Raw genomic sequence first — 22976 nt, 5'->3', positions numbered from 1 at the left:
GAGGAAGTGGAGACAAGATTCCTTCCTGCGGCTGTGCTTCACTGTGCTTTATCGCTCCCTACACTCCATCACCTGTAAGATGGTCTGATGGCCACACCTCAGTGTGAAGTAGGCTGTGAAAAATGCTGTGTCAACAGCCAGCCATGGACCAGCTGAAACACAGAGCTTCTGTTTCCAAGCTGAAGAGGACTTTGCAGCATAAGTTCTTAAACATGGTACCTGCCACAGAGTCCTTAGTTTTGTTGAATGAATGGGTTGGAATTTGGTCCTGTTGAGTTGGAGGAGGAGGGAGGCTCCCAAGTAGAGATGCTCAGGAAGTAGTGAAAGACACAGGACTCATAACCATAAGCTGCCCACAAGGTCAACACGTGGGGCCCTTCCAAAGGCTGTGGATATTAGGTTAGAACAGAGAGAAGAGCTGCAGAGAATAAAGCAGGAGACAGACCTCAGAGAGACTGTTTATAGGTCAGGTGGCATTTGGCGGCGAGAACCCAGAGAAACAATTAAGAGTCCCACCTAAAGACACTGAGAAATGCTGTTTCCTCAGTGACAGTGGAGAGAGATGAAATGATATTGGGGAAAGGCTAAAACTTTGAAGAGGACAAAAATAAAAGATGTAGGGGCCAAGCAGTGTGTCTGAGGAGAGAGAACTGACTGTTGTCAACGTGAGGCTCCTTCCAAAGGTACTGTCAGATGGGCCGTCACGGCGGGTGGTGTTCCCTGTTTCAGAGGAAAATGCTCAGAGGACATCTCAGGGGCAGGTTATAAGACTGTGTAGAGATGCATCCACTTTGCTGGAGGCCGTGTTTGTAGCTGAGACTTGACATTATCGTGAATTACTTGCTTTCTACTATTTCAATGCTGAAATTGAAATTTTTAAAAAAGATCAAGTATATGATTTCTGTCAAGTTAAAAAAAAGACATTTAAATTTCTCTATGTATCAGTAGCCTCATTTGGGTTAGATTTTGTAGTCAGCAAATGGTGTGAGCCACATTTATTCAATCAGTTCAGTCCAGTTCAGTCACTCAGTCGTGTCTGACTCTTTGCAACCCCATGAATTGCAGCACGCCAGGCCTCCCTGTCCATCACCAACTCACGGAGTTCACTCAAACTCACGTCCATTGAGTTGATGATGCCATCCAGCCATCTCATCCTCTGTCATCCCCTTCTCCTCCTGCCCCCAATCCCTCCCAGCATCAGAGTCTTTTCCAATGAGTCAACTCTTCGCATGAGGTGGCCAAAGTACTGGAGTTTCAGCTTTAGCATCACTCCTTCCAAAGAACACCCAGGACTGATCTCTTTTAGAATAGACTGGTTGGATCTCCTTGCAGTCCAAGGGACTTTCAAGAGTCTTCTCCAACACCACAATTCAAAAGCATCAATTCTTTGGCACTCAGCTTTCTTCACAGTCCAACTCTCACATCATACATGACCACTGGAAAAGCCATAGCCTTGACTAGATGGACCTTTGTTGGCAAAGTAATGTCTCTGCTTTTGAATATGCTATCTAGGTTGGTCATAACTTTCTTCCAAGGAGTAAGCATCTTTTAATTTCATGGCTGCAGTCACCATCTGCAGTGATTTTGGAGTCCCCAAAAATAAAGTCTGACACTGTTTCTACTGTTTCCCTATCTATTTCCCATGAAGTGATGGGACCAGATGCCATGATCTTCATTTTCTGAATGTTGAGCTTTAAGCCAACTTTTTCACTCTCCTTTTTCACTTTCATCAAGAGGCTTTTTAAGTTCCTCTTCACTTTCTGCCATAAGGGTGGTGTCATCTGCATATCTGAGGTTATTGATATTTCTCCTGGCAATCTTGATTCCAACTTGTGCTTCCTCCAACCCAGTGTTTCTCATGATGTACTCTGCATATAAGTTAAATAAGCAGGGTGACGATATACAGCCTTGACATACTCCTTTTCCTATTTGGAACCAGTCTGTTGTTCCATGTCCAGTTCTAACTGTTGCTTCCTAACCTGCATATAGGTTTCTCAAGAGGCAGGTCAGGTGGTCTGGTATTCTCATCTCTTTCAGAATTTTCCACAGTTTATTGTGATCCACACAGTCAAAGGCTTTGGCATGTCAATAAAGCAGAAATAGATGTTTTTCTGGAACTCTCTTGCTTTTTTGATGATCCAGCGGATGCTGGCAATTTGATCTCTGGTTCCTCTGCCTTTTCTAAAACCAGCTTGAACATCAGAAAGTTCACGGTTCACGTATTGCTGAAGCCTGGATTGGAGAATTTTGAGCATTACTTTACTAGCATGTGAGATGAGTGCAATTGTGCGGTAGTTTGAGCATTCTTTGGCATTGCCTTTCTTTGGGATTGGAATGAAAACTGACCTTTTCCAGTCCTGTGGCCACTGCTGAGTTTTCCAAATTTGCTGGCATATTGAGTGCAGCACTGTCACAGCATCATCTTTCAGGATTTGGAATAGCTCAACTGGAATTCCATCACCTCCACTAGCTTTGTTCGTAGTGATGCTTTCTAAGGCCCACTGGACTTCACATTCCAGGATGTCTGGCTCTAGGTGAGTGATCACACCATCGTGATTATCTGGGTCGTGAAGATCTTTTTTGTACAGTTCTTCTGTGTATCCTTGCCACCTCTTCTTAATATCTTCTGCTTCTGTTAGGTCCATACCATTTCTGTCCTTTACCGAGCCAGTCTTTGCACGAAATGTTCCCTTGGTATCTCTAATTTTCTTGAAGAGGTCTCTAGTCTTTCCCATTCCATTGTTTTCCTCTATTTCTTTGTATTGATCGCTGAGGAAAGCTTTCTTATCTCTCCTTACTGTTCTCTGGAACTCTGCATTCAGATGCTTATATCTTTCCTTTTCTCCTTTGCTTTTCGCTTCGCTTCTCTTCACAGCTATTTGTAAGGCCTCCCCAGACAGCCATTTTGCTTTTTTGCATTTCTTTTCCATGGGGATGGTCTTGAACCCTGTCTCCTGTACAGTGTCACAAACCTCCATCCATAGTTCTTCAGGCACTCTAACAGATCTAGTCTCTTAAATCTAGGAAAGTTCAAATCCAGTCTAAAAGGCCCAGATGTTGTTGTCTTTCATTCTCTGAGTCCTGTGTATGGTGGAAAGTAGAATTTTCCCAGACTCACTCAGGGAGTCTTTATTCTGGCATCTGCTTTATGTGGTCCCTCTATGTTTAATTCTGACCTGCTAGGCTTACACTGTCTAATAGAGAACAAATTGGCAGGAGCCTTTTTTTTACTTTATTTTTATTTGGAGGATAATTGCTTTACAATGTTGTATTAGTTTCTGCCATACAACAGTGTGTATCAGTTGTAAGTATACGTATGTCCCCTTCCTCTTGAACCTCCTTCCCATCCCCCCCTTCACAAACCCCCGCATCCTACCCGTCTAGGTCATTCAGAGCACTGAGTGGAGTTCCCTGTGCTATACACCTGCTTCTGCTAGCTATCTGGTAGCAGATATGGTATTTATATATGGTAGTATATATATGGGAGAAGGCAATGGCACCCCACTCCAGTACTCTTGCCTGGAAAATCCCGTGCACGGAGGAGCCTGCAGTGAATGGGGTCGCAAAGAGTCGGACACGACTGAGCGACTTCACTTTCACTTTTCACTTTCATGCATTGGAGAAGGAAATGGCAACCCACTCCAGTGTTCTTGCCTAGAGAATCCCAGGGATGGCGGAGCCTGGTGGGCTGCCGTCTATGGGGTCACACAGAGTCGGACACGACTGAAGTGACTTAGCAGCAGCAGCAGCAGCAGCAGTGTATATATGTCAGTACATGCTTAGTTGCTTCAGTTGTGTCTGACTCTCTGTGACCCTATGGACCGTGGCCTGCCAGCTCCTCTGTCCATGGGATTCTCCAAGTAAGAATACTGGAGTGGATTGCCATTTCCTTCTCCAGATGTGTATCAGTGCTACTCTTTTAGTTTGTTCCACCCTCTTCTTCTCCTGCTGGGTCCACAAGTCTGTTCTCTGTGTCTGTGTCTCTATTCCTGCCCTGCAAACAGGTTCATCAGTACCATTTTTCTAGACTCCGTATACATGCATTAATATGCAATATTTATTTTTCTCTTTCTAACTTACTTCACTCTGTACAATAGGCTCTAGGTTTGTCTACCTCTTTTCAACTAACTCAAAATTGTTCCTGTTCATGGCTGAGGAATACACCATTGTATATGTACCACATATACATATACATACGTTGTATGTACCACAACTTCCTTATCTAGTCATCTGTCAGTGGACTTCTAGGTTGCGTCCATGTCCTGGCTGTTGTAAATAATGATGCAGTTAACATTTGTCTTTTTGAATTACAGTTTTCTCAGGTATATGCTCAATAGTGGAATTGCTGAGTCATGTGGTAGTTTTAGGGCTTCCCAAGTGGTGCTAGTGATAAAGAACCTGCCTACCAATGCAGGAGACACAAGAGACTGGGGTTCAATCCCTGGGTCAGGAAGATTCCACTCCAGTATTCTTGCCTGGAGAATCCCATGGACAGAGGAGCCTGGCAGACTACAGTCCATAGGGTCGCAAAGAATTGGAGATGACTGAAGCAACTTAGCATGCATGCATGGTAGCTTTATTCCTAGTTTTTAAAGAAATCTCCATACTATTCTCCATAGTGACTGTATCAGTTTAGATTCTCACGAACAGTGCAAGAGGGTTTCCTTTTCTCCATATCCTCTCCAGTGTTTATTTGTAGAATTTGTGATTATGGCCATTCTGACTGGTGTGAGGTGATATCTCATTGTTGTTTTAATTTGCATTTTTCTAATAATGAGCAAGGTTCAGCTTTACGTGTGTTTATTGGACATGTGTATGTTGTCTATAGGAAATGTCTGTCTGGGTCATCTGTCCAGTGTTTGATTGGGTTGTTTGTTTTTCTGATATTGAGCTATATGAGCTGCTTATATATTTTGGAGGTTAATCTTTTGTCAGTTGCTTTGTTTGCAATTATTTTCTCCCATTTTGAGGGTTGTCTTTTCATCTCATTTATAGTTTCCTTTGCTGTGTGAGAAGTTTTAGGTTTAATTAGGTCCTATTTGTTGATTTTTGTTTTTATTTCCATTACTCTAGGAGGTGGATCAAAGAGGATATTTCTGCAATTTATATCAAAGAGTGTTCTGTCTATGTTTTCCTCTAAGAGTTTTATAGTTTCTGGCCTTACATTTAGGTGTTTAACTCATTTTGAGTTTATTTTTGTGTATGCTGTTAGGAATTGTTCTAATCTCATTTTTTTAATTCCCCAGGCCAGAATTCTGGAGTGGGTAGCCATTCCCTTCTCTAGGGGAGCTTCCCAACCCAGGAACTGAACCCAGGTCTCCCACATTGCAGGTGGATCCTTTACCATCTGAGCCACCATGGAAGCCCCTTTTAAAAGTAGCCTTCCAGTTTTCCCAGCACCACTTATTAAAGAGGCTGTTTTTTTCTGTTGTACATTCTTACCTCCTTTGTCAAAGATAAATGCCCATAGGTGCATGGTTTTTCTCTAGGCTTTCTATCTTGTTCCATTGATCTATATTTCTGTTTTTGTACCAGTATCATACTGTCTTGATTACTATAGCTTTGTAGTATAATCTGAAGTCAGGAAGGTTGATTCCTCCAACTCCATTTTTCTTTCTTAATATTTCTTTGACTATTTGGTGTCTTTTGTGTTTGCATACAGATTATAAAATTTTTTGTTCTGGTTCTGTGAAAAATGCATCAGTAATTTGATAGGAATTGCATTGAATCTGTAGATTGCTTTGGGCAGTATAGTCATTTTCACAGTGTTGATTCTATTGATGTATCTCTCCATCTGTTTGTGTTGTCTTTGATTTCTAGCATTAATGTCTTACAGTTTTCTGCCTACAGGTCTTTTGTTTCCTTAGGCAGGTTTATTCCTAGGCATTTTATTTTTGTTGTTGTTGTTGCAATGGTGAATGGGATTCTTTCCTTAATTTCTTCTTCTGATTTTTTGTTGTTAGTGTATAGGAATAAAAGGGATTTCTGTGTATTAATTTTGTATCCTGTGACATTATGAAGTTCATTGTTTAGCTCTGGTAATGTTCTGGTGGCATCTTTAGGATTTTCTGTCTATAGTATCATGTCACATGCAAACAGTGCCAGTTTTACTTCTTCCTTTCCAATCTTGATTCCTTTTGTTTCTTGTTCTGTTTCTGGGATTCTGTTTGCTATAATTTTGTTGAGGATTTTTGCATCTATATTTACCAATGATATTGGCCTGTAATTTTCCTTTTTTGTGATAAGTTTGTCTGGTATTGGTAACAGGGTGATAGTGGCCTTGTAGAATGAGTTTGGGAGTGTTCCTCCCTCTGCAGTTTTTGGAAGAGTTTGTGAAGAATAGGCACTAGCTCTTTTCCAAATGATTGATAGAATTTGCCTGTGAAGCCATCTGGCCCTAGGCTTTTGTTTGTCGAAAGACTTTTTATCACAGTTTCGATTTCAGTGCATTTTTAAAAGATTCTATGTGATTTATGTGCAAGTTGAAGTTTAAGAAATAACCCTTTATTTTACAGATTCCATGTTCATAATTCTTACACTCCTTCATGAAAAGGATGTCTAAGATAAAAATTTCATTAAGAATATTAACTGAATCTGCTGTGAATTTGAATTGATTTAAAATAATCCCCTTTCCTGGTATATGTTCTAATTTTGTGGATTTCAAATGTTTTTTCTCCTAGTTTTATTAAGATGTAATTGACATACAGCACTCTATAAGTTTCAATTGTACAGCATAATAATTTGATTCACATACATCAAGAAATGATTACCACAGTAAGTTTAGCAAGCACCCATTATTTCTTAGAGATAACATTTTAAAAAAAGAAAAACGGTAAAACCAGACTTGGAATGGCTGAGATGATGCAGTAAGAAGACCGGACCTCCTATGAGGACCTCAAAATTAACATTTTTTATAGATCACCTGTCTATGAGGACACCCTGAGGACGAGCAGAAAAGATCATCTACAACTAAAGACATAAGAAAGGGGCCACAGGAGGGGCAGGAAGGGCAAATATGAGGTTTAGTTAAGACCAGCACCAGTGGGCAGGTGAACCACAAGCAGGAAAATAGCCACAATTGTGGAGATTCTCTCCCAGGAGAGAGGGGTCTGAGCCGCACATCAGGCTTCCCCACCCACAGGTCCTGCACTGGGGCAGATGAGCCCCCAGAATGTTTGGCTCTGCACACCAGTGGGCCTTGCTTTAGAGAGAGCCCAAGGGCTGTGGGAAGCAGAGACTTTGCCCTTAAAGGGCAGAATCAGTAGTTTGAAAGGAACCGGAGGCTGACCCTTTTACTAGTTGTGGAGAGTCTTCCAGAGAGACTGGAGGCAGCTTGGACTTACCCTGGGGACAAGGACAATGGCACAGCCTTTTGGGAGCTCTTTCTCCACGTGGACACTGGAGCAGGTAGATGCCGTTTTTGGAATCTTCCCTCTAGCTTATTAGTGCCGTGACTTGGGCCCTCAACCAGTGGTCAGCACCGCTCCTGGGATGCCCTAAGACAGGCAGCTAACTGGGCAGACACAGAGCCAACCACCAGCAGGCTGGCTGCCCTGGGCTCCCTAATCCCCTTGTTGCCCCAGGCCCAGGCCCTGCCCAGAAGAGGGGCATGAGGCAGCTCACCCACCAGTGGATCCTGCAGCCAGCTATCAGGACCCAGACATTCCCATCAGTGGGCTGACTCAAGATCTGGAATGCCTGGGTCTGGAAGTCTAGACCTCAAGACCTAGCTCTACTCCTCAGTTGGCTGACAGCAGCTATGGGACCCCCAGAAAACTTCAGACAGAGATCTTGGGATACAGCTCCATACATCAGTGGGCCAGCAATAGCCCTGGACACCATAGGCCCCAGTGCTACAGAGCAGATGGCTGATACCAGCTCCAGAACCATTGAGCCAGAGAGCCTGGTTCTTGGCTCTTTCCACCAAAGAGTCTGCACCAGCCCCAAGATGGGCTGGGCCTTGGTCCCACCCACCAGTGGGCTAACACCAGCTCCAAGAAACTCTGGACCCTGCAGCCAGCTGCATCAGAAACCACCCCCACCCATCAGCAGGCCTGAGATGCACTCTCCCCACTTGAGTCCCCACCAAGCCACCGCAGGCTAACACAAGCCCACAGCCATCCACCCACCCTGGTACCTTTCCCTGTCCACTACTGAGCCAGCACCAGGACTGTCTGGGCCATGCAACCAACTGCACCAGGGCCTAGCCCTGCTCAACAACAGACGCAGCTCCACATTAGATGGGGTCTGGCCACCAAAAGGGCCAGGGTACAACCTCACCTACCAATGAACCCATCATAGTTAACCCTCCACAACAGAAGGACCCACAGAACCACAAAGGGGGCACCCCAGAGCCTTTATAGGAGACTGCTGCTGGGCCCCTAGTGTATTTCCTGCATAAGGCCCCTTTTCCAACATCAGGAAACATAACCAACCATAAATATATATAAATAAAAATAGAAATAGGAAAAATGAGATGAGCTAGAAATGTGTTTCAAATAAAGGGAAAAGACACAACCCCAGAAGAAAAACTAAGTCAGTGGAGATAAGCAACCTCTCTGATAAAGAGTTCAAGATAATGAAGGCAAAGATCATCAAAGAAATCTGGAGAAGAATGCATGAACCCAGTAACAAGTTAGGCGTTTCTAATAAATAGCAAATATATCTAAAGAACTGAGGAATACCATAACTGCCATTGAAAATATTCTTGGGACTTCCCTGGTGGTTCAGGGGCTAAGATTCCTTGCTCCCGATGCAGAGGGCCCAGGCTTGGTCCCTGGTCAGGGCTTCCCTGATGGCTCAGACAGTAAAGAATCTGTCTGCTATGTGGGAGACCTGGGTTCAATCCCTGGGTTGGGAAGATCCTCTGGAGAAGGGAATGGCTACCCACTCCAATATTCTTGCCTGGAGAGTTCTGTGGATAGAGGAGTGTGGTGGACTACAGCCCATGGGGTTGCAAAGAGTTGGACATGACTGAGTGACTAGCACTTTCACTTTTTTTCAGGGAGCTGGATCCCATATGCTACAGCTAAGAGTTCAAATGTTGCAACTAAAAAAAAAAGAGAGAGAGATTCTACATGTTGCAACTAAAAGATCCCACATGCCATATCTAAGACCCAGCTCAGCCAAATAAATACACAAATATTTTAAAATACACTAGTAGTAATCCATGGTGAAGTAGATGATACAGAGGAAGGGATAAGCAAACTGGAAGACAAAATAGTGGGAAATACTCAAAAGAGAAAAAAGAAAAAGCTTTTAAATGAGTGTTTAAGAGACTTCTGGAACAACATCAAGCATCCTGATAGTCACATTACAAGGGCCCCTGGAGGAGGAGAGAGAAATAAATGGGCAGAGAACTTATTTGGAAATGTAATAGCTGAAAAATTCCCTAACCTGGGGAAGGAAGCTGACATCCAGATCCAGGAAACAGAGTCCCAAACAAGATCAACCCAAAGGTGTCTACACATTACAATTGTCAAAAATTGAAATAAAGAGAGAATATTAAAATCTGCAAGGCAAAAGCAACTAGTTTATACTAGAGGACTCTCATAAGGCTGTCACCTGATTTTTCAGCAGAACTGCAGTTCAGAAGAGAGTAGCATGATATATTTAAAGTGTTGTAAAGAGAAAACCTACAATAAGAATACCTTACCAGGGGAAGGCTATCCTTCAGATTTGAAGGACATATAAAGAGTTTTACAGATGAGCAAAAGCTCAAACAGTTTAGCACTGCCAAACTGGCTTTATAGGAAATGCTAAAGGGACTTTTCTAACCTGGAAAGAAAAGGCCACAACTAGAAATGTGAAATTCCAAAAGGAAATATCTCACTGATAAAGGCAAATGCACATTAAAAATAAAAGAGCAACCACATAGATAGCCAGTAGAAAGACTGAAAGACAAAAGTAGTAAAACCATCTACACCCATGATAACATGTAATATATGATGTCAAAAGCAGTAAACTTGGGGGCAGGGAGTAAAAATGCAGAATTGCTAAAAATGGTTTGAATTTAAGAGATCAGAAATTTAAAATAATCACTTATAACTAAAAAGCTACAGTAATCAAACAGTATGGTAACAACATATAAAGAGACATGTAAATAAATTGAAAAGGATAAAAAACCCAGAGATAAACCCATGCACCTCTGGTCACCTAATCTGTGACAAAGGAGGCAAAAATATACAGTGGAGAAAAGATAACCTCTATGCCGGAGTCCAGCTCCAGCAGCCAGGGATTCAACCTGAAGGGATGGGTGGTGTCGGCGAGAAACTAAGGCAGCCTCTCATTTTTCTTGGACTGCCTGTTTATTTCAAGCTTATGATTCTCTTTTATACTTTTACAAAAGCATTAGGTCAGAGGTTTGATATTTTTAGTTCCCATGGACCCAGATTTATTTTTCTCCAAAAATCATTGTTGCCCCTCAAAAGGAGTTCCTTCCTCAGTGATTCTCTTATCTACTTTTTCTCATGTGTCCTTGTGAATACACTGTAACTCATGCCAATATCTGGGCTGCATACCACATTCCTCAGTTTAATTCTTACTTTTCTAAGTCCTGTTTGCCCCTAGTATCCTAAGCTCACTATTTCTTAGAAAGGGCTTCTACCTAATAATATCTCTAAAGTCCCTAATTTCTATAAGCTATAGTAGAATATGCTAACATTACAGCAATCCTCAAATCTTTAGCTTCTAACTATTTTAATTATTCCTAAGCCCTAAATTCATAAAACTCCTTTGCCATACACTTTTCTCACAAATGGGCTTCAGATAGCAATCCCTCCCATGGCCTCAAGCTGCGGCCTGTGTGCTCACCCTGGAACACTTTTTTGTAAAAGTCCTTGAACAAATGTCAGTGATTAACTTTATGAATTATTCTTTGAGCACAGCTGCAGAAGGCTGTATGCCTTCTCATGCTCCTCTCAAAAACAATAAGCACCTTAATATTCTCTTCAGTCAACTCAGCCGAGGAAAGGGAAAAACAAGTCAGAATCACAAAGCCTAACTCCTTCATTCTGGGTCCGTGCCTACAGAACAAAGGGAGGGAGTTTAGGGCCGTGCCTCTATTTTGTCAGCAATGCCTAACACGGCTCCCGACACCTCTACAATAAGTGGTGCTGGGAAAACTGGACAACTATATGTAAAAGAATGAAGTTAGAATATTCTCTAACACCATACACAGAAATAAACTCAAAATGGATTGAAGACCTACATACAAGATTGGATACTCGGAAGAATCAATATAGTGAAAATGAGTATACTACACAAAGCAATCTACAGATTCAATGCAATCCCTATCAAAACTACCAACAGTATTTTTCACAGAGCTAGAACAAATAATTTCACAATTTGTATGGAAATACAAAAAACCTCGAATAGCCAAAGCAATCTTGAAAAAGAAGAATGGATCTGGAGGAATCAACCTGCCTGACTTCAGGTTCTACTACAAAGCCACAGTCATCAGGACAGTATAGTACTGGCACAAAGACAGAAATATAGATCAATGGAACAAAATAGAAAGCCCAGAGATAAACCCACGCACCTATGGACACCTTATCTTCGACAAAGGAGGCAAGAATATACAATGGAGAAAGGACAATGTCTTTAATAAGTGGTGCTGGGAAAACTGGTCAAGCACTTGTAAAAGAATGAAAGTAGAACACTTTCTAACACATACACAAAAATAAAGTGGATTAAAGATCTAAATGTAAGACCAGAAACTATAAAACTCCTAGAGGAGAACATAGGCAAAACACTCTCCGACATAAATCACAGCAGGATCCTCTATGACCCACCTCCCAGAATATTGGAAATAAAAGCAAAAATAAACAAATGGGACCTAATTAACCTTAAAAGCTTCTGCACAACAAAGGAAACTGTAAGCAAGGTGAAAAGACAGCCTTCAGAATGGGAGAAAGTAATAGCAAATGAAGCAACTGACAAACAACTAATCTCAAAAATATACAAGCAACTCCTGCAGCTCAATTCCAGAAAAATAAACGACCCAATCAAAAAATGGGCCAAAGAACTAAACAGACATTTCTCCAAAAAAGACATACAGATGGCTAACAAACACATGAAAAGATGCTCAACATCACTCATTATCAGAGAAATGCAAATCAAAACCACAATGAGGTACCATTTCACACCAGTCAGAATGGCTGCGATCCAAAAGTCTACAAGCAATAAATGCTGGAGAGGATGTGGAGAAAAGGGAACCCTCTTACACTGTTGGTGGGACTGCAAACTAGTACAGCCACTATGGAGAACAGTGTGGAGATTCCTTAAAAAACTGGAAATAGAACTTCCTTATGACCCAGCAATCCCACTGCTGGGCATACACACTGAGGAAACCAGAATTGAAAGAGACACGTGTACCCCAATGTTCATCACAGCACTGCTTATAATAGGCAAGACATGGAAGCAACCTAGATGTCCATCAGCAGATGAATGGATAAGAAAGCTGTGGTACATATACACAATGGAGTATTACTCAGCCATTAAAAAGAATACATTTGAATCAGTTCTAATGAGGTGGATGAAACTGGAGCCGATTATACAGAGTGAAGTAAGCCTGAAAGAAAAACACCAATACAGTATACTAATGCATATATATGGAATTTAGAAAGATGGCAATGATAACCCTGTATGCCAGACAGCAAAAGAGACACAGATGTATAGAACAGTCTTTTGGACTCTGTGGGAGAGGGAGAGGGTCGGATGATTTGGGAAAATGGCATTGAAACAGGTATAATATCATATAAGAAACGAATCGCCAGTCCAGGTTCGATGCAGGATACAGGATGCTTGGGGCTGGTGCACTGGGATGACCCAGAGGGATGGTATAGGGAGGGAGGTGGGAAGGGGGTTCAGGATGGGGAGCACGTGTACACCCGTGGCAGATTCATGTTGATGTATGGCAAAACCAATACAATATTGTAAAGTTAAAAAAAATTTTTTTTAAAAGATTGGATACTATAAAACTGGAGGAAAACATGGGCAGTATACTCTTTCAAAGTGTACTTTTGGATCTGTCTCCTAAAGCAAAGGAAATGTAAGGAAATATAAATGGGACCTAATTAAACTTAAAACCTTTTGTGCAGCAAAAGAAACCATCAATAAAACAAAAAGATAACTTACTGAATGGGAGAAAATCTTTAGAAATAATATGACCAATAAGGGATTGATATCCAACATCTATAAACAGCTCATAGAGCTCAACATCAAAAAAAGCAAAGAGGGCTTCCCTGATGGTCTAGTGGTTAAGGATCCATCTTACAGTGCAGGGGACACAGGTTTGATCCCTGGTCAGGAAAGATCCCACATGCCATGATGCAACTGAGCCTATGTGCCCTAGAGCCCATGCTCCACCACAAGAGAGGCCACTGCAGTGAGAAGCCCGTGTACTGCAACTGGAGAGTAGCCCCTACTCACTGCAACTAGAAAAAGCCTGCATGCAGCAATGAAGATCCAGTGCAACCAAAAATAAATGTCTTTTTTTTTTAAGTGATTAAAAAACAGGCAGAAGATAGATACTTTTCCAAATAAGATGTAAGATGGCCAATAGGCATATTAAAAATGTTCAACATGGCTAATTATCAAAGAAATGGAAATCAAAAGCACAATGAGGTATCATCTCACACTGGTCAGAATGGCAGTCATCTAAAAGAGCACAAATAGCAAGTGATGATGATGTGAAGCAAAGGGAACCCTGTACACTATTGGTGGGAATGTAAACTGGTGGAGCCACTGTGGAAAACAGTATGGAGGTTTCTCAAAGAACTAAAAAAAGAAATATCATATAACTGAGCAATTACACTCCTGTTATGTATCCCCAAAAAACCAAATACACTAATTTAAAAAGATATATGCACTCCAGTGTTCATAGCCACATTGTTTATCATAGTCAGGATATGGAAGCAACCTAACTGTTCATCAACAGATAAATGGATACAGATGTTTTATATATGTGTATACACACACACACACACACACACACACACATACATATTCAGTTCAGTTCAGTTGCTCAGTCGTGTCCGACTCTTTGCGACCCCATGAATCACAGCACACCAGGCCTCCCTGTCCATCACCAACTCCAGGAGTTCAGGCAAACCCATGTGCATCAAGTCGGTGATGCCATCCAGCCGTCTCATCCTCTGTCGTCCCCTTCTCCTCCTGCCCCCGATCCCTCCCACGCACATTGCTCAGCCGTGGAAAAGAATGAACTTTTGCCATTTGCAGCAACATGAGTAGACTCAGAGGGCACTACGCTAAGTGAAGTAAGTCAGACAGAGAAAGACAAATATGAAGTCACTTATATGTGAAATCTAAAAATTACAACAAGCTAGTGAATATAACAACAACAAAAAAAGATGGAGATTCACACATACAGACAGCATACTAATGATTACCAGGAGGGAAGAGAGGGAGAGGATCAATAAAGGAGTAGGGGGGTAAGAGATATAAATTATAGGTATAAAATAAACTATAAGGATATACTGTACAGCATGGGGAATATAGCCAATATTTTACAATAACTGCAAATGGAACATCACCTTTAAAATTGTAAATCGCTATACTGTACACCTGTATCTTATATTGTACATCAACTATACCTCAATAAAAATAGTAAATTAAGAAATAAGCACACACACATATATACATGTATATATAGAGAGAAATTTTTATTGTATATAAGCCTCATGGTTACCACAAACCAAAAATGTATAATAGATACACACAAAAATAGAGAAAAATATCTAATTGGTATATAAAGGTACCTAATTCTAAAGATAGTCATCAACTCACAAGTAAACAAAAGAAGAAAAGAACTATGAAAATAATTCAAAAAAGTTAACAAAAATGACAATAAGTTCTTATCAATTATTACTTTTAATGTACAAGGATTAAATGTTCCTATCAAAAGATGTAGATTGGCTGAATGGATACACAAACCAGACCCATATATGTGATACCTACAGGAGACCCACTTCAGATCTAAAGTCACACACAGACTGAAAGTGAAAGGAGTAAAAGGTATTCTGTACAAATGGAAATGAAATCTGGGATACCAGTGCTCATATTAGACAAAATAGACTTTAAAAAAATACTGTAACAATACACAAAGAACGGCATTAAATAATGATCAAGGGATCAGTGCAAGAAGATATAACGATTGTAAGTGTATATGCACCCAATGTGCATGTAAATACATGAAGAAAATATTAACAAACATAAAGGAAGAAATTGATAATAACACCATAACTGTAGCAGACTTGATAGTCCTTCTTACAGGTGTGAGATGCTATTTCATTCTGGGTTTGATTTGTATTTCCATAATGATTAGTGATGTTGAGCATCTTTTCATATGTCTGTGGTCCATGTGTGTGTCTTCTTTGGAAACTGTCTATTCTAGTTCTCTGCCAGTGTTTTAATCAGGTTATTTGAGGTTTTTTGATGTTGAGTTGTATAAGTTCTTTGGATATTATTAACTCCTTATCAGATACATCATTTGGAAATGTCTTCATCCATTCAGTTAGGCAGCCTTTTTTTTGTTGTTCTTAGTTTCCTTCCGGCTTCCCTGGTGGCTCAGCTGGTAGAGAAACCGCCTGCAATGCAGGAAACCTGGGTTCAATCCCTGGGTTGGGAAGATTCCCTGGAGAAGAGAATAGCAACCCATTCCAGTATTCTGGCCTGGAGAACTCCATGGACTATACAGTCCATGGGGTCACAAAGACTCGGACACGACTGAGAAACTTTCACTTTCACTTTAGTTTCCTTCACTGTGCAAAAAGTTTTTAATTTAATGTAGTCCGTTCATTTGCTTTTGTTTTCCTTACCTGAGGAGACATATCCAAAAAAATATAGCTAAGAATGATGTCAAAGAGCATAGCGTGTAAGTTGCTCAGTCGTGTCCGACTCTGTGACCCCATGGACTGCTCACCAGGTTCCTCTGTCCATGGGATTCTCCAGGCAAGAATATTGGAATGGGTTGCTATTCCCTTCTTCAGGGGATCTTCCCGACCCAGGGATCGAACCCAGGTCTCCTGCACTGAAAGAGATTCAAAGAGCATATTGCTTGTGTTTTCTTCTAGTAGCTTTATGGCTTCCAGTCTTATGCTTAAGTCTTCATCTGTTTGGTGTGAGAAAGTAGTCTGCTTTGATTCTTTTGCATATAGCTGTCCAGTTTTTCCAACACCATTTATTGAAGAAATCGTCTTTTCTCATTATATATTTTTGTCTCTTTTGTTGTTTATAGTCTCTATACTGTTTTGTGGATCTATGTGTCTGTTTTTTGTGCCAGCATCATCATATTTTGATTAAGGTAGCTAAAGTACAGTTTGAAATCAAGGAATGTGATACCTCCAGGTTTGTTCTTTCTAAAAATTGTTTTGGCTACTTGAAGTCTTTTGTGTTTCCATGCAAGTTTAGGTTTATTTGTTCTACTTTTGTGAAAAATGCCAGTAGTATTTTGACATGGATTGCATTGAATCTGTAGATTGCATTCTGGAATATTCAAATTTGCTAAATCTGTATTTTCTGCATGTCATCTAAGAGTTCTGAGATCATTTTGTAAGAGTCAGGTCCTTTGTCTCCATTGTCTATGTAGTTACTAGATTCTAAAAATATTGTATTTTGATAGCTTCAAGTTTTTGTTAGTGTGTTAAAAGACAGAGAGAGAGATACATGATGATGGTGCTTTTTTTAATATTAGGTCAAATAACTCCAGGGAATTGTGAAATTGATCCTTTTAGACATCTGTTCTCTCACATATGTATGCTTTTTGGAAGATGATCAATAATTATTCTTCCTATCTATAATCTTTTGCATTTAAATGTAACATATAGCTTTTAATCGAGTTCATTTGAATTATACAAGGAGAAGCAAGTTCCAAGTATGAGCTATGAAACAGTCTATAAAGAGGTTATGTAACCTTCCCTTATTTTATGAGCCTCTTAGGTTTAAAAGATAAGAGCGTGGCATGGAAACATTGACACTTTTAGAGGTGGTAATTGGATACTGGTTTGGAGAATGGATAGGAAGAGATAAGACTTATTATTTATTCGAAAATCACCTGAAAGGCTTTTTAAAATGCTGATTGATTCTTTCTCTGCCCAGATCTCTGACAAGCAGGTTTTTAATAGAGATTTTGCAGTTTTAATAAATTCCCATGTGATTACGATGCCTGCTGTTGCAGGAAATATACCTTGAGAACTACTGGACTAAATTTGGACAGACCAATTAGAAATCTCTTGCATCGATCTTTGCAAGTTATAATATGGAAGTAAATGCTGATATTAGAGTTGAAAGAGGAAGGGATAGAGTCCAAAGCTGTATTAAAGTTAAAACTGACAGGACTTGTCAGACCAGAACATGCAGAGGAAGGAGGGGAGGTGGCTCTAGAATGATTTCTGGGTTTCTGACTTTGATGGTGGATTGAAAGCAGTGGTGCGTGATCTCAAGATATGGAATAAAAGAGGAGAGACTGAGTAGGTTTGGGGATTGGGATTGATGATAAGTTTTGGGGGTGGGATTGATAAGTTTGGTATTAGACATGTCAAATGAAAATGTGTGGGTAATCAAAGTGGAGATGTTTGTTAGGAAAATATCAATAGGATACAGCTGAGGTGAAGATGGCTGTTAATACAGTTATGTAAATGCAGGCATATATGTTGATGGAGAAGAAAATATACATCATATATTGAAGAGAATATGGAGCTGACAATAGAACTCTGGGATATGCCAATATTTAATGTGAAATCAGAATAGTTCACTTTAAAAAGGCCTTAGGACTGGCAGGAACTCTGCAGTAGAGAGTGACAACTTTAAAAATAAAATAGCCAGTTGTCTCACCAGCAAAAGTTTATTCGGAAAATGTTAGAGGACTTGTAATTGGGGAAATAAATACAAGCTTTGGACCACAGGGAAATACTGAGGACAAAGGGGAGGAGCTTGTACAGAGAAAAAGAGGAGTGGGCAAGGCTGTTCTCTATGAAAATTCACTGGAGGAAAGTGAGAGTTCAGCTTTCTCATTGGCTGTGCTACAGAGTTTTTCATTGGCTGAGCTTGTTACCCAGCAGGAAGAACATCTCCCTTCCTCCTACCAGGGAAGTAGAGGCCCCTTCCCTTCAGAGATGGGCTTCTCTGGTGGCTCAGATGGTAAAGAATCTGCCTGCAATGCAGGAGACCCGGGTGTGATCCCTGGGTCGGGAAGACCCCATGGAGAAGGAAATAAGAACCCACTCCAGTATTCTTGGCCAAAGAATCCCATAGACAGAGGAGCCTGGTGGCCTGGTCCATGGGATTGCATAGAGTCCAACACGACTGAGTGAGTTAACACATACACACACACACACACACACACACACCCTTGAAGCTAGGGGGACCCTCCCTTCTTGTTCAGGGTAATTGGTAGGCATGAGAGCTCCCTTTGCTGGCCTTCCCAAGGCCAATTTTAGTTGAGGCTTAGAAATTACTTTTAACCAAAGTTTTTATAAGGATGTAATCAACATGTCAGCTCTGCAGGAAGGTCAAATGACATATGGGTGCAGCCATTTCCATGTATTTAGGAATCAGGGGTGATAGAACATCTTAGGAAAAGCAGTTTTGTCAGAGTAGCACAGATGGGATCCAGATTATATTTATTTGAAGTTAGAAACAGAAATTCTGTTCTATTTTTAGAACAGAATCCATGCCTTCTGCTTTTCTGATATTAAGTGTCTATTTTTTCATCTCTTAAGAGGATATGGTTATTGATTTAAAAAATAGTTTAGGTGAATGGATTTAAATTCAAGTTCTAAGTTGAATAAAATATTTAAAGAGCAAACTGTGAATCAATTTCTATGGCTTTCCTGTTATGAGGTGCTGCCTCTCGTGGGGTATTAATGTCCCTTGCCTCAGGAAGCTTTCAGAAATAACTGTGGAGTTTTTGTGGTTAAGAAGAGGTGGCAAGAATACACTGAAGAACTGTGCATAAAAGGCCTTAATGACCTGGATAACCATGATGGTGTGGTCACTTACCTAAAGCCAGACATCTTGAAGTATGAAGTCAAGGGGGTCATAGGAGGCCTTACTATGAACAAAGCTAATGGAGGTGACAAAATTTCAGCTGAGCTATTTCAAATCCTAAAAGATGAAGCTACTATAGTGTTGCACTCATTGAGCCAGCAAATTTGGAAGACTGCAGTAGCCACAGGACTGAAAAAGGTCAGTTTTCATTCCAATCTCAAAGAAGGGCAAGGCCAAAGAATGTTCAAACTACCATACAGTTGCACTCATCTCACATGCTAACAAGGGAATGCTCAAAACCCTTCAAGCTAGGCTAAAATAGTACATGAACTGAAAACTTCCAAATGTTCAAGCTTAATTTAGAGAAGGCAGAGGAACTAGAAGTCAAATTGCCAACATCTGTTGGATCATAGAAAAAACAAGAGAATTCCAGAAAAACTTCTACTTCTGCTTCTTTGACTACACTAAAGCCTTTGACTGTGTGGATCACAACAAATTGTGGAAAATTCTTAAAGAGACGGGAATACCAGACCACTTTACCTGCCTCCTGAGAAACTTGTATGCAGATCAAGAAGCAACAGTTTGAACTAAACATGAAACAACAGACTGGTTCAAAGTTGGGAAAGAAGTATGTCAAGGCTGTATATTGTAACCCTGTTTATTTAACTTCTATGCAGTGTACATCATGCAAAATACCTGGCTGGATGAAGCACAAGCTGGAATCAAGATTGCTGGGAGAGATATCAACAACCTCAAATATACAGATGATACTACCCTAATGTCAGAAAGCAAAGAGGAACTAAAGAACCTCTTGATGAAGGTGAAAGAGGAGAGTGATAAAGCTGGCTTAAAAGTCAACATTCAAAACATTAAGACCATGGCATCCAGTCCCATCACTTCATGGCAAAAAGAAGGGGAAAACGTGGAAACAGTGGCAGATTTTATTTTCTTGGGCTCCATAATCACTGCAGATGGTGACTGCAGCTATGTAATTGAAAGTCACTTGCTGCTTGGAAGAAAAGCTATGACAAACCTTGACAGCATGTTAAAAAAGAGAGATATAACTTTGCTGACAAAGGTCTGTGTATAGTCAAGGCAATGGTTTTTCCAATAGTCATGTATGGACGTGAGAGCTGGACCATAAAGAAGGCTGAGCGTTGAAGAATTTGATGCTTTTTAATTGTGGTGCTGGAGAAGACTCTTGAGAGTCCCTTGGACAGCAAAGAGATCAAACCAGTCAATCCTAAAGGAAATCAACCCTGAATATTCACTGAAAGAACTGATGCCTGATGCTGAAGCTGGAGTTCCAATACTTTGGCCACCTGATGGGAAAAGCTGAGTCATTAGAAATGACCCTGATTCTGGGAAAGATTGAAGGTATGAGGAGAAGGAAGCAACAGAGGATGAGATGGTTGGATGGCATCACTGATTCAATGGACATGAGTTTGAGCAAACTCCAGGAGATAATGAAGGACAGGGAACCCTGCTCTGCTGCAGTCCATGGGGTCTCAAAGAGTTGAACATGACAGCAAGTGAACAACTTCTGAAAGGGTTTGTTTTGTTCTCTACCTATATCCGTGATAGGAACCAAGAGTATTATGCTGTAATTTGTGTGACAGTTGGCAAGGATTATTTTATTAGTTTCCTAATTGATCAACTTAGGGCAGCTGTCACTTCTGGAATTTGACAATAAACATTTCTCTTTTACTCCAGTGTTTTTCCAAGCAAATTTATCATGGAATCCTGAGAGTAAATAGAAGTTGGTGCCCTACACATGATTGGTATCTGGTATAATAGTGTCATAAGCAGGAATTGTCAGTGGCGTGTTATTGTCTGGAAAACATAATTTAAACATGCCCACATCTGTGTTAGGAAACTTATCGGGTTTCTGTGGGCTAATTCTTCTGGACTCTGGAAAGATCTGAGATTGAGCTAACACAACCCATTGGATTTGATGATTGTATCACTGTTAGTTAGTTGGAAAGTTCCTCACAAAATGTGGGCCAAATGCAGAATGAGAGCAATGGCCAGTAAAACAGTGAGCTTTCTCAAACAAACAAAAAAAAACTGCATTAAAAAAACTGCACATATTCTATTTTGTGGTCAAAGTAACCTGATCTAATAGATTCTCTGAGTACTTTTATTTTTCCCTTTACTATTGGCCAAAGTTTCAAGTTTCTGCATTTAAAATCAAAGAACGCTTTTAAAATCTCAGGCTGCAAGTGATCAGATGTATAAGTGTTATTTTACAGAGACCAATCTAATTTTCTAGGTGGTTAGAAATTTCAGTGTTGGTAAATCAGGCCCTTAAAAGGCTGATGAGAAGAACAGTGGTGGGAGTAATGAAGAGCAGGGTGAAGGCGGGGATTTTGAAGACAGGAAATGCAAAATCCAAGAGCTTTTTCACATCAGTTCTGATACGTTAACAATTCTGTTATTTGTTTCTCATTTAGGATAAAAATTACATGATATTAAGCATATCACTGAGTTCAAGTAACATTTCTTCCTTTTCCTTTCTTTCTTGAGCAGGTTGTCAAGTTACTAAGCAACAAAAGGTCTCAAGCAGTTGGAATACTGATGTCTAGCCTTCACTTAGATATGAAAGATATACAACATGGTAAGTGAAAAACGGGCTTCCCCTCTGGCTCAGCAGGTAAAGAATCCACCTGCAATGCAGGAGACAGTCTGCAATGTAGGAAACAAGAGTTCTATCCCTGGGTTGGGAAGACCCCCTGGAGAAGGAAATGGCAACCCACTCCAGTATTCTTGCCTGGGAAATCCCATGGACAAAGGAGCCTGGTGAGCTACAGTCCAGGGGGTCACAAGAGTCAGATGCAACTTAGTGACTAAAACACCACCAAGTGAGAAATAAAATTTCAGCTTTTGAATATTCAAATTTGGGCTGAAGTGGAAAATTATTTCATACTTAGATTTCTGTGTGTATTGAGATTAGTATGTTTCCTGTGAGTACTACCAAACTTTCTGCCATGATTGTTTCTGAAAGGGTTATGGGTAATTTGACTCTTGTGTTATTTCTCTGTCTTCTTAAGAACCTAATTCTCATGTGACATGTTTAGTCTGCATTAGTAAATACTTAACTTTTGATTCGTAAGAAATACTAGTCCCACCATGCTCTGTACCTGATTGACTGCTCCATGCCATGTCCGAAAAAGGACTGGTGAACACTCCTGAGATCCAGGTGTGGGCTGTGTCTCAGTCCCCGACAGTACCTGGGGAGGATGGTCCACAGGAGAGAAAAGTCTCTGAGGGTGAGTCTCAGATGTTTGCTGAGCTAACACAGTGAAGAGGAAGTAAACCTAAGACTTTGTAATATATCAGCTAAAACCAGTGTAGGAGTTACAGGAAAGCTTCTTTAGATTGTTGTTTTTAAAATGATCTTATGATTAGAGATGTCAAAGAGTAGACTGGATTGCCATATGTAGTGATTAAACGAAAGCTCAGAGCTGTTCAAGAGACTACATGACCATTTGTCTCAGATGTCCGTAAAGCAAAGAGTGGGTGATGGGGTGTGTTCTCTTCCTCCTCTGGTTCTGATAGGCTATGAGATGCTGAAAGAATCACTAAAGCAGCTTTATTATGTATAACTTTTTAGTGTGGACAAGTGGTCCCTCTTTTTTCAATTCCTTGGATGGCTAGAATGTAACCCCTAGGCTTCTCTACCCGTGTTATTTTTTCTAGTATCTATCAAAGATAGTTTCAAATTACTCTTGGCCACTTATATATTGTTGGTTATCCAGACCCATGGAAGCAGTGATATGGTGGTGACCTTTTGTTATTTCTTTAATGGTGCTGTTTTAATTTACATCTTTAACCAGGCTTATAAAATATTCTCTATATTTGGAATTAGGATGGCTTTTTACCATTTTTAAAATGGTTTTTGTGTCAGTGTTTTAATACTCGACTCTACTTTGCTCTAGACAAATATCCCTATCCATATCACTCCATCA

The 22976-nt window shown here is 40.5% G+C and overlaps 1 protein-coding gene across 1 annotated transcript in view; it reads left to right on the top strand.

Moving 5' to 3' along the window:
* Positions 1–22976, top strand: part of FMN2 (formin 2) — a 159134-nt gene that overhangs the window by 111492 nt on the left and 24666 nt on the right. Inside the window, exon 6 of the mRNA XM_070366590.1 lies at positions 21538–21625. Coding sequence (XP_070222691.1) covers positions 21538–21625 — 88 coding nt within the window. The remainder of the gene's footprint in view (positions 1–21537; positions 21626–22976) is intronic.

Source organism: Bos mutus, chromosome X, assembly GCF_027580195.1.
Source record: "Bos mutus isolate GX-2022 chromosome X, NWIPB_WYAK_1.1, whole genome shotgun sequence".
Lineage (NCBI taxonomy): Eukaryota > Metazoa > Chordata > Mammalia > Artiodactyla > Bovidae > Bos > Bos mutus.
Note: the sequence above shows the minus strand (reverse complement) of the source record. Positions and strands in the feature narration are given on the sequence as shown.